This window comes from Schistocerca americana, chromosome 7 (genome assembly GCF_021461395.2).
Source record: "Schistocerca americana isolate TAMUIC-IGC-003095 chromosome 7, iqSchAmer2.1, whole genome shotgun sequence".
Lineage (NCBI taxonomy): Eukaryota > Metazoa > Arthropoda > Insecta > Orthoptera > Acrididae > Schistocerca > Schistocerca americana.
Genome location: NC_060125.1, coordinates 534,536,457 through 534,551,166, shown reverse-complemented (window position 1 = coordinate 534,551,166; position 14,710 = coordinate 534,536,457). Strand labels below are relative to the sequence as shown.

Sequence of the window (14,710 nt, the reverse complement as noted above, 5' to 3'; positions counted from 1 at the left end):
CATGATGTTTTAGTAGTAATGTCTGTCCTGCGTATCACCCATTCTTCCACCTTAAAGCTCTCAGGTCTTCAAATCTCGCCTGGTGCAGTCCCCAAAATCAGTCTTTCCTTCTCATCCTGTGCGGTAAATCTCCCCTGACCTCATGTTCTAGGTGACTTTTCCAAATTCTGCCCCTTTTTCTAAACCTCATCAGTTCTTTTCCTTCATCCCTCTTCCTTCCCCCTCAACCCTTCTGCCAGAAGGAGGAGCCACTGGCTCTGGAAGCTTGCATATGTAATACCTTTTATATGTAGGTTTACCTGTCGCCGCTTGGCGAGTAGATTTTTTATCCATTGAATTACATTATGTTTTCAGAATAAATTGCACAGTATTTTTATCCACCAAGAGTCCTGTACAGAATTTCTATATTTCACTTTGCTAATAGTTGTAACTATCAGTCACATGTTAGATGGTGCTTGCATTAGAATGAGACCACGATCATCAGAGTGGTACAGTTATTATGTAAAATTTCAACAATACTATGATCAGAAGATCACATAAAATGGCTTCAAATAAAAATATGCTGAGGAAAGTTCTGGTGGAACAAAAGTACTTCAGGAGTAAAGAAGACTACCTACTGAATAACAGGAACATTGGGAATTATTCTAACTTTCAGAAGAAATCTTTTAAAAAGGTAGAGGATAAATACATTGTGCTGGCTGGAAACACTATGTTGGAAGTGCAGTTTGGCAGGTGGAGGAGTTGGGGATGTGTAATAAGGGGCTCAGAGGGAGGCATCAGGTGTGCAGGATAGGAACACGGGAGGGAGGGGGTGGCAGGTGCACTGGCTGGATATGCGACACACAGGCCCTGGAGACATTGAGTTACGTGGTGCGCTTTATGAAGATGACATGGAGGTGTGGATTGGGAAGGGATGACAGGACAGATGAAGGGGAAACTGTTTGGTTGAGGGCATGAGTGCAATGGGTTAGCAGGGATTGAGGCCATGATGATTATGGGAGAGAAGAGTGTGTTACAAATTACATCTTTGTAGTTAAGAAAAGCTGATGCTAAATGGAAGAACTCGGATGCACGGATTGTGATGCAGCTATTGAATTTTAGCATACTGTTCTCAACAGTGTGCCACTGAGTGGTCAGCTCTTTTCTTCCCAACACTTTGGTGTGGCCATTTATTTTGGTGCAGAGCTGGTTGGTGGTCATGCTCACATAAAACACTGTGGAGAAATTGCAGCAGAGCTGGTATATGATGTGGCTGCATTCATAGATGGTCCTGCCTCTGACGGAATAGGATAAGCCTATGGAAGGACTGGAGTAGGATGTGTTGGATAGGTGGATCAAACAGGTCTCGCATCAGGATCTTCCTCTCATCTATGATTCTTGTGGCAAGGGTGGTATTGGGAGTGGCATAGGGCTCATATCCCTCAGTGTGGTTTGTACAGTGTGTGTGTGTGTGTGTGTGTGTGTGGGGGGGGGGGGGGGGGGTGATCACAAGCATGCACATAACTATTAATACTCTAGCTCATTAAAGTATTTCTTCTCAAAGCTAGCATAATTTTAATTCTTTTCAGTGTGCCTGTTGATGACTCAAAAAGTTTGTGTTGGTCCGTGAATAGTCTCCTTTACTCCAAAAGTATTCATAAGTTGTTACAAATATATACCATCATAGTACAAGGAAGGTATGTCACCAGACGTGTGTCATCTATTGTGATAAAGATTGCTCATTAAAGATGTACATGAAATTATAAGTTGTGGCAAAATGTGGAAAAAATACAAAAGAGTAAGGTGTGGTGGACAAAAAAAAAAAAAAAAAAAAAAATTGTCTTTCATATGACGTATAACAGCTGTGGAGAACATTGTTATTGTGACTGCATTGTTCTGTTCAGAACTCATTGTTCACTTAGCTGAATGTGGCTCTGATTTTGACCTTCATTGTTGCCCTTTGCTCAAACAGTATGTTTTCTATGTTTGAATGTTATGTGCTGCTTCTCAGTCCCTCTAGATCTGTTTTCTACTGTATTCTGCTTAAAGTGATTTTTCTTTAGTTAGTCTCCATCATTTTTCCCAGTCTTTCGCATCTTCCTTCTTGTGTTTTAATCCCTCAAGGAAGACTCTTCAGTTCTGTAGTTATGTAGTTTGATTTATGTTATTTCAGTAATTCATTAGTTGCTAACTATCAAAGTGAATGCCTTTTTTTTTGTTCAGTATTGATTATTGCAATACTGACTCATGTTTTGTGTTTGAAAATTTCAGGAAGCTATTACCTTCATTGAAAGCAGTGTGCTTAAATTTAAAATACTTTTTAGGCATTTGTGTGAAAACAGTTGATGAGAAGAGACTAGATGTGAGTTGTACATAAAATAAGGGAAAGGCAAACCAATCATCTATAGCGGATTGAAGCATGGAGACAGAAAACGTAACATAAAACAGCATTCGCCACACTAGCTTTCGAGCACTAGCCCTTTTTTCTGGGTAAAGTACACACATTCACATTGATACCCAAATACACCCTACCATGGCCAGGGCAAAAATAATTATTGATACTTGAGTATTGAAAGCAGTTACCTGAGTTGATGGAGATGGAGAGAGTTTAGGGAAGGTTGCAAGAAGGTGCTAGGCGGAAAGAGGCAAATCTTGGGACCAGTGACTCCATAGCTGCACAACAATAAGAAGAGAGTACAGAGAGTAGGGTTAAAAGAGCTGTAGGAAGAGGAAGAGGGAGAGGTTTAGGGCAGGGTGATTGTGAGAGTGCAGGATATCTCAGAATATCCGGCATTTTTGCAATCCCCCTGGCCTAAACCCCCACTAGCATATTCCCACTGTCTCACTTTACCTTTCCCTTCTGTCTTTACCACTCCATCTCCATCCAGGTCGTGCTCTGCCTCCTCCCACCAATCTTCCGTCCCCTACCATGTGGACATTGCCCCCCCCCCCCCCCCCCCCCCCCCCGTCCCTCTCTCCTTCTCCTCTTTTAAACTCCTCTCCTTTCTCTCTCACCTCCCTCTTCCTTGTCATCTTCACCTTACTCTTTTTCCCCTCCTTAGCCCCCCCCCCCCCCACACCTCCTTCTTCCTACCTGTTGTTTTGCTCTGCCCCCTGTACTCTTCTCATCTTGATGTGTCCCTGCAGTCATCTGTCCAAAGACTTGCCTTTACCCTGCTACCTCCTCCATGCATCCATCACTATCCCCACCCCATTTCCATCAGTGCAGGCAATTACTTTCAATAATCAGTACTGCTGTGGCCGCCGAAGTGTGCTTTTTGGGTGTCTGTGCGGTTGTGTGTGGGTGAATATATTTACTTTTGCTAAAAACAGGGATAGTTCTTGAAAGCTACTGGGAATGCTGTTTTCTGTTACATGATTCTGTGCTCCATGCAGAGATCTACTGTAGACGAATGGTTGCCTTTCCTTATTTTACGTATTACTCCATCCAGGAATTTCCATTATGGTTATAATCGTGGATTGACTATTCACATCATTTTTCTGTGGAACAAAAATAAGGAAGATTTGAAACTTTAATGAAATTTAGAACCTTTCTTTTCAAACAGTGGAAACACCAGGTTGGAATATCAACAATACAAGGGAAAGGTAGATTGCAATTTACCATAAAGATGACCCTTTAAGTTGGAGACAGTCACAATTAAAAGACATTACACATTAGCTTTCAGTCGCAGCTGTGTGTGTGAAGTGTGCTTGTTTGTGAGGATCTATGTGTGCATGTGCTCCTTTTTGTTTTTCTGATGAAGGCTGTGGCCAAAAGCTAATGTGTAAGTGTCTTGTAATATGTTATCTTTACAGGATGTAGCAATCTATCTTTTCCTTACATTGTTGAAATTTTCTTTTTGTCGCTTTAGAAAAAGTAAATAATTGGATGCAGCTGAGCATTACATTCAGCATCCTCAAAATTTGGTGTATAATGGAAAACTATTATAAAATTATTTTCTTTTCTTTTCTTTTTGTCATTTAAATAAAGTATCTTAATAAAATAAAATAGTGAGTAAATTGACACTCGTCATGTTTATGGTATCTCAGGAAAGAAGCTTGCTTCTTGACAGTGGAAAGTTCTAAAGCAATCAAATAAATTTGAACAATTTTTAAAAGTTACTCTCAGTAATAAAATTTTAATGTGCTGTACTTTCATGTCTATTACAATATTTACTATTTAGGGAATTTACAAGGCCATTCTCAGATTTTGAGTATTCATTAAAAGTATGGTTGATTAAGAATCTTTTGCAAGTAAATATAGATTTTTTTTTTGCTTTGGTTTAAGTGTTTGTTTCATGTTTCAGCAATCTGCTGGAAAAAACAACAGAGGGGATCCTAAAGGCAGCTAAATTGGGTGATATAAAACTGGTAAGTAGTATTATGATTAAATAAATGAAAGTGTTTTGAAGGAATATATTGTGACATGAAAAACAGGTATTTAGTGTTATCTTTTTATGAAGGACTAGTTATCAGCTCTTAAGATGATGATTGTAATTCATAAAAAATCTTTTATCATCTGAAGGAGATGAGGAAAAGAGGTACATTCATGTAAACTTATGAAAGTTCAGATAAGAATGACTTTATTGTACAAAATAAATTGTGTCCCATGTTTTTGAAAGCAGTTAAGAGGAAAAAAGGAGGATACAGAATTAAAATTGTAATAAAGGATGGTAAGGGAAGTGAAAGTACTCAGAATCTAGGAACCGAATAGCAGGCAACAAATGAAACAAATGAGAGGAAAGACGGTGCTCAAGTGTTTCCGAGTGTGGTGATTGTCATTGTAGGGAAGTTTAAATTCAGACTATAAATTTGGTTCTGAAACTAATTGCCTTATTTTTTTTATGGAACAAAACTTACTAATAACTTTACAAATTGTTTTACATTACAACAAAAAATTAACGTTTTGGATTATAATACAAATATTGCCTTGTTTTATACTTGAGTTACCTTCTATGATATGAATGATGCCTTGAAATTTTGGAGTCTTAACTCACTATTGTTGTGGCTTCCTTTTTTATTGGAAAGCAACCCATGTCTGTACACTTATAACAAGCCACATGATAAATACAATGTGATGCATAAGATGATTATCTCACATTATTAATAATGGGCAAAGACTGGCGAACATGGCTTCACTGGACCTTTTTTTTTTTTTTTTTCCTCCCTCTAATTATGATGGTGTGATATGCTGCCAAATAAGTGTGCATATTGTTAAGGAATCTTGTTGTTTGATGTTTTGACTATATGTGTGAGTAATAAAATGTACATGAATACTCTGCAATTCACATTTAAAGGCATGGCAGAGATTTCGTAGAAACACTTTCAGACTACTTCTGGACCATTCCACTCTCAAATAGCGTGTAGAAAAAATGAGCAAGTAAACATTTCTGTGCAAGTTCTGATTTCTGTTATTTTATCGTGATGGTCATTTCTCCCTATATAAAAGAGAATCAACAAAATATTTTGACATTCAGAGGAGAAAGTTGATGATTGAAATTTTGTGTAAAGTTCTTAGTGTAACAAAAAACACCTTCATTTTGTGACGTTCACCTGCTTTATTATCTCATTAATGGTCCTCGGTGTCAATGTACTGCATTGTTATACCGGCTGAAAAATAGGGGGTGGAAGTTCAACATGGTCTACTGTAAATGATGTAGGCGACAGTTGCACAGTTGCATTTCATAGTTCTTTACTTTCACTGTTCACAACCCCCCACCTCCCACCCCTCTCCCCTTAATAATACACAGTTATATGGCCAGTTCACTATTGGTTAACTTTTGATAAGCCTCATTAATAGTTTGCAGGCATAAATTACCATACTGCTACAATAGTTTGCTGTTGAATGTCTATGAGCAGTAAAATGCTAACCACACAGTTCTTGCAGAATAATACAGTACGTATTGAACAGACACCGTCATTGATTGAACACACAGCCTATTTGTGTTACACTTATTTCATGGTTAAGGTGCTGCACTGTTGTTGTTCTAACCGGCACAGGTTCCTCATCTCAAAACTGGCCGTGGACTGACTGTCTCGGGACCAAAAATCAGGACCAAAAATCATCACAATAATAAGCATGGAAATTATACATTGCTAGATGTTTAAGTTACAGAAATTACAATTAAAACATTACTCCTTCAATTTAATGAATATATAGAAAAATTCCGTCTTTTTAACAGTTTCTTGTACTACAAGTGTTAAGCCGTATTATTTATTTAAATGATGAAATTAACAGATATAGTTATACAAACAATCTTTTGACAAAACTGGTAATTACTTTGGAATTAATTACGGGTTAGCTTCACTAATATGTGTTTGAATAGAGCCAAATAAATACTTAAAGAATGTCAGAGTTTTGCCCTCCAAATGTTTGTAATTAGTACAGAATTTATATTTATTTATAAGTCAACAATAGAATCTAAGTCACAAAACAATTACTAATTTCACCCTATAACAAAAGATATTAACTAACAATAGTCAAAATACGTTAGAAAATCAATTACATACATAAAACTAAGCACAACATTACATCTGGTGCTATATTCTTTAAAACTAAGGGGCAACCTCTCTCTTTTATGAAAATGCAGATTATACTCACTTATGTTAATGGTAATTAGTCAAAAATGAAAAAAAAAAAAAAAAAAGAATTTAAGGAGACAGATGGCAAAACAAGAGAGGAAGATCCCAGCTTGCTTTCACTATTTTGCGATAATACTTAATGAGCTGTCCCTTTTTGAATGTTTTCAATGTTCTCCATCAATCCTATCTTGGTAAGGATCTTATATCCCACAACAGTACACCAGAAGAGGACAGACAAGCACAGTGTAGGCAGTCTCTTTAGCAGATTTGTTGTGTATTCTAACTGTTGTGCTAGTAAAATGTAGTCTTTGGTTCGCCTTCCCCACAACATTTTCTGTGCGATGGTTCCAATTTAAGTAGTTCATGCTTGTAATCCCTAGGTATTTAGTTTAATCGAAAACATGTGAAGTTGTATGATTTATCATGTAACAGAAATGTAATGGAATTTTTTCAGTATTCATGTGGAAGACTTCTCACTTTTTGCATCATGCAGAAATCTTGCTTAAATCATTTTGTAATTTGCGTTGCTCTTGTGACAAGTTAATCTTGTGACTTGTATCATCTGCAAGTAGGCTAAGATTGTCTCCCAAATTGGCACTAGACCATTTTCTCTGAGGTGGTTTACAATGTTTGAATCCAGTATATGTTCCAAAATTATACTGCTGATTGATGTTAATGATATGGTCTATAATTCAGTGAATTACTTCGGTTCCCTTTTTTGTTTATTGATGTAGCCTGTGCAGCTTTCTAGTCTTTAGGTATGGGTTTCTTGCTAAGTGAGTGGTTCTACATGATTGCTAAAAATATAGCTATTTTATGAGCATACTCTGAAAGAAATCTAAGTGGTACACACTCTGAACCACAAGACTTGTCTTTCTGAGTGACATTAGTTGCCTCTCCATACCTTTGCGACATCATTGAGAGTTAACAGTGAAGATGCAAGAATTAATTTTCTTTGTCAATTTGTGGTATATGTTGCTAATAGCATCTGGATTTGTGCTGGTTCAAGGTTTCACAGTAATGTGGAATCCACTTGATGTTTTGAACCTCCTAAAGATAAAATATGAAGAAAGTGGTATGCAATCGAAATCGTACACTTCTCCTGCAGACCTACATGTGTGTTATTTGTTAGTTAATTTCTTGGGCATTCATTACCGTCTTGTTGATGTTTTCTTAAAAATTGTGGAAACATCAGAAGAAACAGGAAATAATTGGATGATTCTGTGAATTGGGGTTTGAACAATGATTGTTATGCTAATTAAAGTCCAGAACAAAAACAGAGTAATTGTATATAAAATGGTTGGAGATAAAACAGCAATATATTGCAAATTATCACTTAATGAAACAATCAAGATTGCAAATAATCATTTATTTAAAAATAATGACCAGTTTCGGCTATGCTGATCATCTTCAGGACTATGGTACCATACGGCTAAAGTGAGCAGCGCGCAGAACAGGTGTGTTATGCCACAGTCATTTACTGCAGCTTCTGCGATATATCTCTGCCTTCAGGAACATCAAGGCAAATGAGGAGAAAAATTTTACAAAAAGACTGTTTACTTGCAAAAGTCTTGTACTTGATGTAACAAAATCTGGAAAAATGAGAGAAAATAATGTTCAGTGTTACATTTGAAATGTCTTCTTAGCATTTGCAGAAAATAATGCACTGCTTTTGTTGGACTTTTGGCCAGGACATGACACCTCTGTCATTAGGAGAATGACAAATAGATATAATTCTGACTCCACATGGAATTAATGGTGTGATTCACCCTCTTGATAAAAAAGGTTTTCAGCAGTGTGAATGCATTTTCAGAAAATTCTCAGCCTGTATAATTTCCAGCAGCTCCTTGTTGTTCCAGGTTTATCTGTGGAATGTTATTATTAAACTTCAGTCATTTCTGCATTGTCTGTTTGTAGCACTGCATTTTACAAATTTGGCCAAGTATGTCTGGTATGCCACACAGTATGCAGAACAACTGTGATGACCACTTCTTACTCCATTCCAGTTCCGTCTAAATAAAACTAGTAATTACTGTGAAGTACTTGAAGCTTTAATTTTTCTTTTAGCAGGTGTGTGTGTGTGTGTGTGTGTGTGTGTGTGTGTGTGTGTGTGTGTGTGTGTGTGGTGTAAGGAAAATGTTTTGTTTTTGTCATCCAGTTGGCACTTAGTATGTTTGTGATGAATACTGGGAATAATTTATTTATTTATTTTATTTATTGTTTATTTATTTTGTTCCAACATCAACTGATTAAAAAAAAAGGTTTTTTTTTTGTTCCAGTCTTCTGGAAAAGTCAGAGCCTTACTTACTAGGGTTAGATATTATTGTCTGGCACTTTTATCTACACAACGTTTTCTAAATTTAGTTGAGAGAACAGAGTTACATATATGAACTATACATAAAAAAATTTGTTATTCCCATACTCAGATTAAGGAATCTATAGTTTGTGACACAGTATTCATATCTGAGATTCAAATATTTACAGTTTATGACACAGTCTAAGGTCTGAGGTTACATATGTTTTTAGATAGATGGTCTCCAACATACGAATGTACTAAATCTAGAAACTTATCTATTGAATATACAAGATTGTTTAAGAGCCATAATTTTAATTTAGTTTTTAGTGTTATAATGGGCAATTTGGAGATATTAGGATGGAAGCAATTCAGTAGATTTATGCCTGCATAGTGAGGGCTTTTCTCATAAAGTGTTGTTCTATGATATATGATGTGGGGTCTCTCTCTACCTCTAGTGTTGTGACCGTGTATTTCTTTATTAAGTGTTTTGTTACTGTTTACTGCCATAATGATTATCTTCAGCACATACAGTTTCTGAACAGTTAGTATTTTAAATTCTTTAAACAAATTTCTGCAGGACACACTGGCACATTTCTTTCCCATAATTCTAAGTGCCTTCTTTTGTAAGATAAGTACACTTTTCATATTACCTTTACTGCTGGATCCCCATACCTCTATCCCATAGCTTAGATGGGATTCAAATAGTGCAAAATATATTTGCCTCAGAGTGGTGATGTTACAAAAAGGTGTCAGTTTTCTTAGGACATATATGGTAGTACATAGCTTTTTGCACATATAATTCACATGATCAGACCAGTTTAACTCTCCATCATGTGTCAGGCCAAGAAATTTGGTCAAGTATTGTTTTTTAATGTATTCGTCACCCATTAAGATTTGGTTTTCATGAGTTTTTTGCCTCCCAAGATCAAATTCAATATAGACAGATTTATTTGTGGTTAAGTTTAGTTTGTTTTCATTAAAATACTGCAGAATTAAGCCTGCTGCAGTATTGAATTCCACTTCGAGCTGAGAATAGCTTGGATTGCAGCATATTAACGTGGTATCATCTGCATGTAAGATAGCTGTTGCATGGTTTGTTATGGACTGAATATCATTAACATAAATAATAAAAAGAAGTGGTCCTAATATTGACCCCAGTGAAATACCAAAATTTATGTCAGTGGGGTTTGATTTGTATGCTCCCTCGGTAGTGCTAATAGACACAGACTGCTTCCCATTTGTCAAGCAGGACCTCATCAGATTATGAACTATGCCTCGACTGCCATAGTTCCACAGTTTGTCCAGCAATATGATCGTATCAACACAGTCAAATGCTTTTTGTAAGTCCAGAAAGATGCCACATACATGTTCTTTATTATCTATTGCTTGAGTGACACCTTCGATTGAGTTGGATGCTGCTGTAATGGTAGACGACCCCTTGACAAACCCATACTGCCCCTTAGAAATCCTTTTTTGCATACCAGGAAGTTCCAGATTCTTATGTATATTACTTTCTCAAAGATTTTGTATATTATTGGAAGAACAGAAATGGGTCGAAAATTTTCCACTAGACTCCTGTTTCCTTTTTTAAAAATCGGCACAACTTGAGCAGTTTTCAACTCATCTGGAAATAGACCATCTTCCATATGAGAGTTTAATAACTGTTGATAAAGGTGATGCAATTTTATGTATACATTTCTTAAGAGTGTCCAGACTAAGACCATCATATCCTGCTGCATGGGAATTCCTTAAGCTACTCACTATTTTAATTGTTTCTTCTTTACTTGTTGGCATCAAAAATATACTTTCTGACACTGGTGTTCCTCTGTATTTGTATTTATGATTTTTAAGCTGATTGTTTATGCTGGAGCTAACAGAAGCAAAGTCACACGAAAATACATTATTGCGATTTACTTTCGCGAAGCAGCTTGAGTGATACCATATATGTTTTACTGGACATGTTCTAACACCGGTTTTCACTTTTTCACCACACGAGCGACACTTCACTAATGATAAAAACTCGTAGTTTACGGAGCAGTTTTCTACAACATGTATATATGCCACCATCTTTCCTATTACGTACTGTTTCATTGTTTGCAAAATATACATTATTCAAAAATTATCATAAGAACTGTGCTACAGGAATTGTAAAGTATTTAATGTCAACAAATTACCACACGAGCGACACTTCACTAATGATAAAAACTCGTAGTTTACGGAGCAGTTTTCTACAACATGTATATATGCCACCATCTTTCCTATTACGTACTGTTTCATTGTTTGCAAAATATACATTATTCAAAAATTATCATAAGAACTGTGCTACAGGAATTGTAAAGTATTTAATGTCAACAAATTAAAGTCCCAACTGATGGAAGTCACCTGTAATGTAACATCACATACTGCCTTGATTTTATTTCTTCTGCAAGTCATTTGTGTAACAACCACATTTCTGCAACAGTTTAGCTGTCAATATGAACTGCAAGTCATTCAAAAAAAATTATGATTTGTCATTTTTGGTATGATTTAATGTGTGTGCACTTTGGACTCTTCTCACGGCTGTGTCTGCTTACTTGTCGAGCCATGTGCTGGCAGGAAGGGTTGTACAAACTGATGTGCAAGTAGTTCTTCATGCAGAAGAAATGAGTAACTATAACTTTTTTTTAATACGTGCAGTTTGTCTTAGTAACTAAAATTTTGACATGTCATTTCTTTCAGTGTATTCTTCCTGCATGAAAAATTTCAGGGTAAGTTTTGACATGTCAGATTGGACCACTGCCTTGTCAGTGGTTGATTCCTTTCTGCAATGGCTATGATCAAGGTGTTAGATACTCTGCCTATTCATTAAATAAATAATAAGATGCTGCAGGATTGTGTACTTTATTCAAAACACATTTACTAATCTCTCAGCATTTTAACACAGTCCTTCCAACTCTCTACTACAACTGATGACTTACGACCTGCAAGAGCAACTCTGGTACAACTAACTTACTGCACCAAAAACTTACATGCACGCCTTGTTGACGAGAACAGAGATAACAGTTTCACTACAAAGAAATGTGTATACTGTTGATATAATGAGTATAACCAAGGCTTAATTTTTGTTAATATTTCATGAAGAAAAATATGCTGCTATTAATTTACCTTCTATTAATTATGGAAACCATAATCAAAAGCATAATTTAAATAATTCAAACTGCAAATACACTCCTGGAAATGGAAAAAAGAACACATTGACACCGGTGTGTCAGACCCACCATACTTGCTCCGGACACTGCGAGAGGGCTGTACAAGCAATGATCACACGCACGGCACAGCGGACACACCAGGAACTGCGGTGTTGGCCGTCGAATGGCGCTAGCTGCGCAGCATTTGTGCACCGCCGCCGTCAGTGTCAGCCAGTTTGCCGTGGCATACGGAGCTCCATCGCAGTCTTTAACACTGGTAGCATGCCGCGACAGCGTGGACGTGAACCGTATGTGCAGTTGACGGACTTTGAGCGAGGGCGTATAGTGGGCATGCGGGAGGCCGGGTGGACGTACCGCCGAATTGCTCAACACGTGAGGTGTGAGGTCTCCACAGTACATCGATGTTGTCGCCAGTGGTCGGCGGAAGGTGCACGTGCCCGTCGACCTGGGACCGGACCGCAGCGACGCACGGATGCACGCCAAGACCGTAGGATCCTACGCAGTGCCGTAGGGGACCGCACCGCCACTTCCCAGCAAATTAGGGACACTGTTGCTCCTGGGGTATCGGCGAGGACCATTCGCAACCGTCTCCATGAAGCTGGGCTACGGTCCCGCACACCGTTAGGCCGTCTTCCGCTCACGCCCCAACATCGTGCAGCCCGCCTCCAGTGGTGTCGCGACAGGCGTGAATGGAGGGACGAATGGAGACGTGTCGTCTTCAGCGATGAGAGTCGCTTCTGCCTTGGTGCCAATGATGGTCGTATGCGTGTTTGGCGCCGTGCAGGTGAGCGCCACAATCAGGACTGCATACGACCGAGGCACACAGGGCCAACACCCGGCATCATGGTGTGGGGAGCGATCTCCTACACTGGCCGTACACCACTGGTGATCGTCGAGGGGACACTGAATAGTGCACGGTACATCCAAACCGTCATCGAACCCATCATTCTACCATTCCTAGACCGGCAAGGGAACTTGCTGTTCCAACAGGACAATGCACGTCCGCATGTATCCCGTGCCACCCAACGTGCTCTAGAAGGTGTAAGTCAACTACCCTGGCCAGCAAGATCTCCGGATCTGTCCCCCATTGAGCATGTTTGGGACTGGATGAAGCGTCGTCTCACGCGGTCTGCACGTCCAGCACGAACGCTGGTCCAACTGAGGCGCCAGGTGGAAATGGCATGGCAAGCCGTTCCACAGGACTACATCCAGCATCTCTACGATCGTCTCCATGGGAGAATAGCAGCCTGCATTGCTGCGAAAGGTGGATATACACTGTACTAGTGCCAACATTGTGCATGCTCTGTTGCCTGTGTCTATGTGCCTGTGGTTCTGTCAGTGTGATCATGTGATGTATTTGACCCCAGGAATGTGTCAATAAAGTTTCCCCTTCCTGGGACAATGAATTCACGGTGTTCTTATTTCAATTTCCAGGAGTGTATTTATAAATTTAAATATGAAAACGACTAAAATGTATCAAAAATCATTGTGTGTCCCATAAAGTAATTAATCTTATGTCAACTCTGTGTTTTATTTCTGTATGTAAAATGTATTATTATCTTGGTTATAACAGTAAAATTATAATAAATGCGGAATTCCAATTTTGATCTCTTCGGATCGTGTTGTGAAATATTTTGTTTCAGATTCTCAAATACTTGCCGACAAAAAGAGGTGCATTGAGCTGTTCTGTTACACCTTATGTCCTATCTTCCAAAGTAATGAATTGTTCTTCGATCATGGGTTTTGCAGCCTTACCAGTTCTTTTATGTCAGTGCAATTTGGGGTTGTACGATTTATGTTCACAAGTCACCTTCAGATCTAGGATGCTGCTCCACAGATTAACCTGTGAATTAGTGCATTAATGAGACTACATCTACATCTAAATCTGCATATGAAAGTTGTGCTGACGTGGATGTTGTATAATTTTTTGTTTGTTGCTGTTTTTTCATTGATGATCATGTATCACATGGCTTTAACATGAGATTATAGAACAGCATTGTGTAGATTCCTTCAGACAATAATCTAGTTTATTGGAGGGTAGGTTTCCTCTATACTATGTTTTTCTGTTCCTCATTAAAAAGTCATCTGTTTGTTTGTTTGTTTGTTAAAATATCCTTGCAGCTGTAGTACATGCACATTCCCGAGTTCAAAATCTCATATGTCTTATCGAAAAGGGGTCAAAGAGAAAAAATACTAACTTATTTTCAAATGTTTATTTTATGTGTGATTGGTACGTAAGAATTGTCAAAGAGTAAATGTTAAATGTCATTCTGAACAACTCTTTAGTTGTAGTTGTGATTTCTGCCTTTCTTAACAGATTCACCACGATTGTTATATTTATAGTAATTATAGTCGTATTACAAATAACCATGTAATCAGTAATCCCAACAACCATCCAGTTCTTTAGTGAGTTACAAGGAGAGGTAACACTTGGCAAGTAACTTTGCTGAAATCCGCAAATCCTGGGTGGTGTTTGGTTCGACATGGATGGACTAACTGAGGAAGCTCAGTGTGTGCTCTGCAGGATGAGCTGCTTAGTGCAGCCTGCATATAGCCCAAAGTGTAAGAAGGACTGACTGCTAGTCTTAAGCTGTGTTAAATAGGCAGGCGGATGAATATCAGCATGTTGCATGTGACTTGCTTGCAGCACCATGGTCATTGAGGT

The 14,710-nt window shown here is 38.1% G+C and overlaps 1 protein-coding gene across 4 annotated transcripts in view; it reads left to right on the top strand.

The window, feature by feature from the left end:
- The window catches only part of LOC124621858 (eye-specific diacylglycerol kinase), a 637,666-nt gene that overhangs the window by 565,157 nt on the left and 57,799 nt on the right, over positions 1–14,710 (top strand). For all 4 annotated transcript variants that reach the window (XM_047147315.1, XM_047147314.1, XM_047147313.1 and 1 more), the window contains one exon: positions 4,287–4,350. In XM_047147315.1, the coding sequence (XP_047003271.1) occupies positions 4,287–4,350 (64 nt within the window). The remainder of the gene's footprint in view (positions 1–4,286; positions 4,351–14,710) is intronic.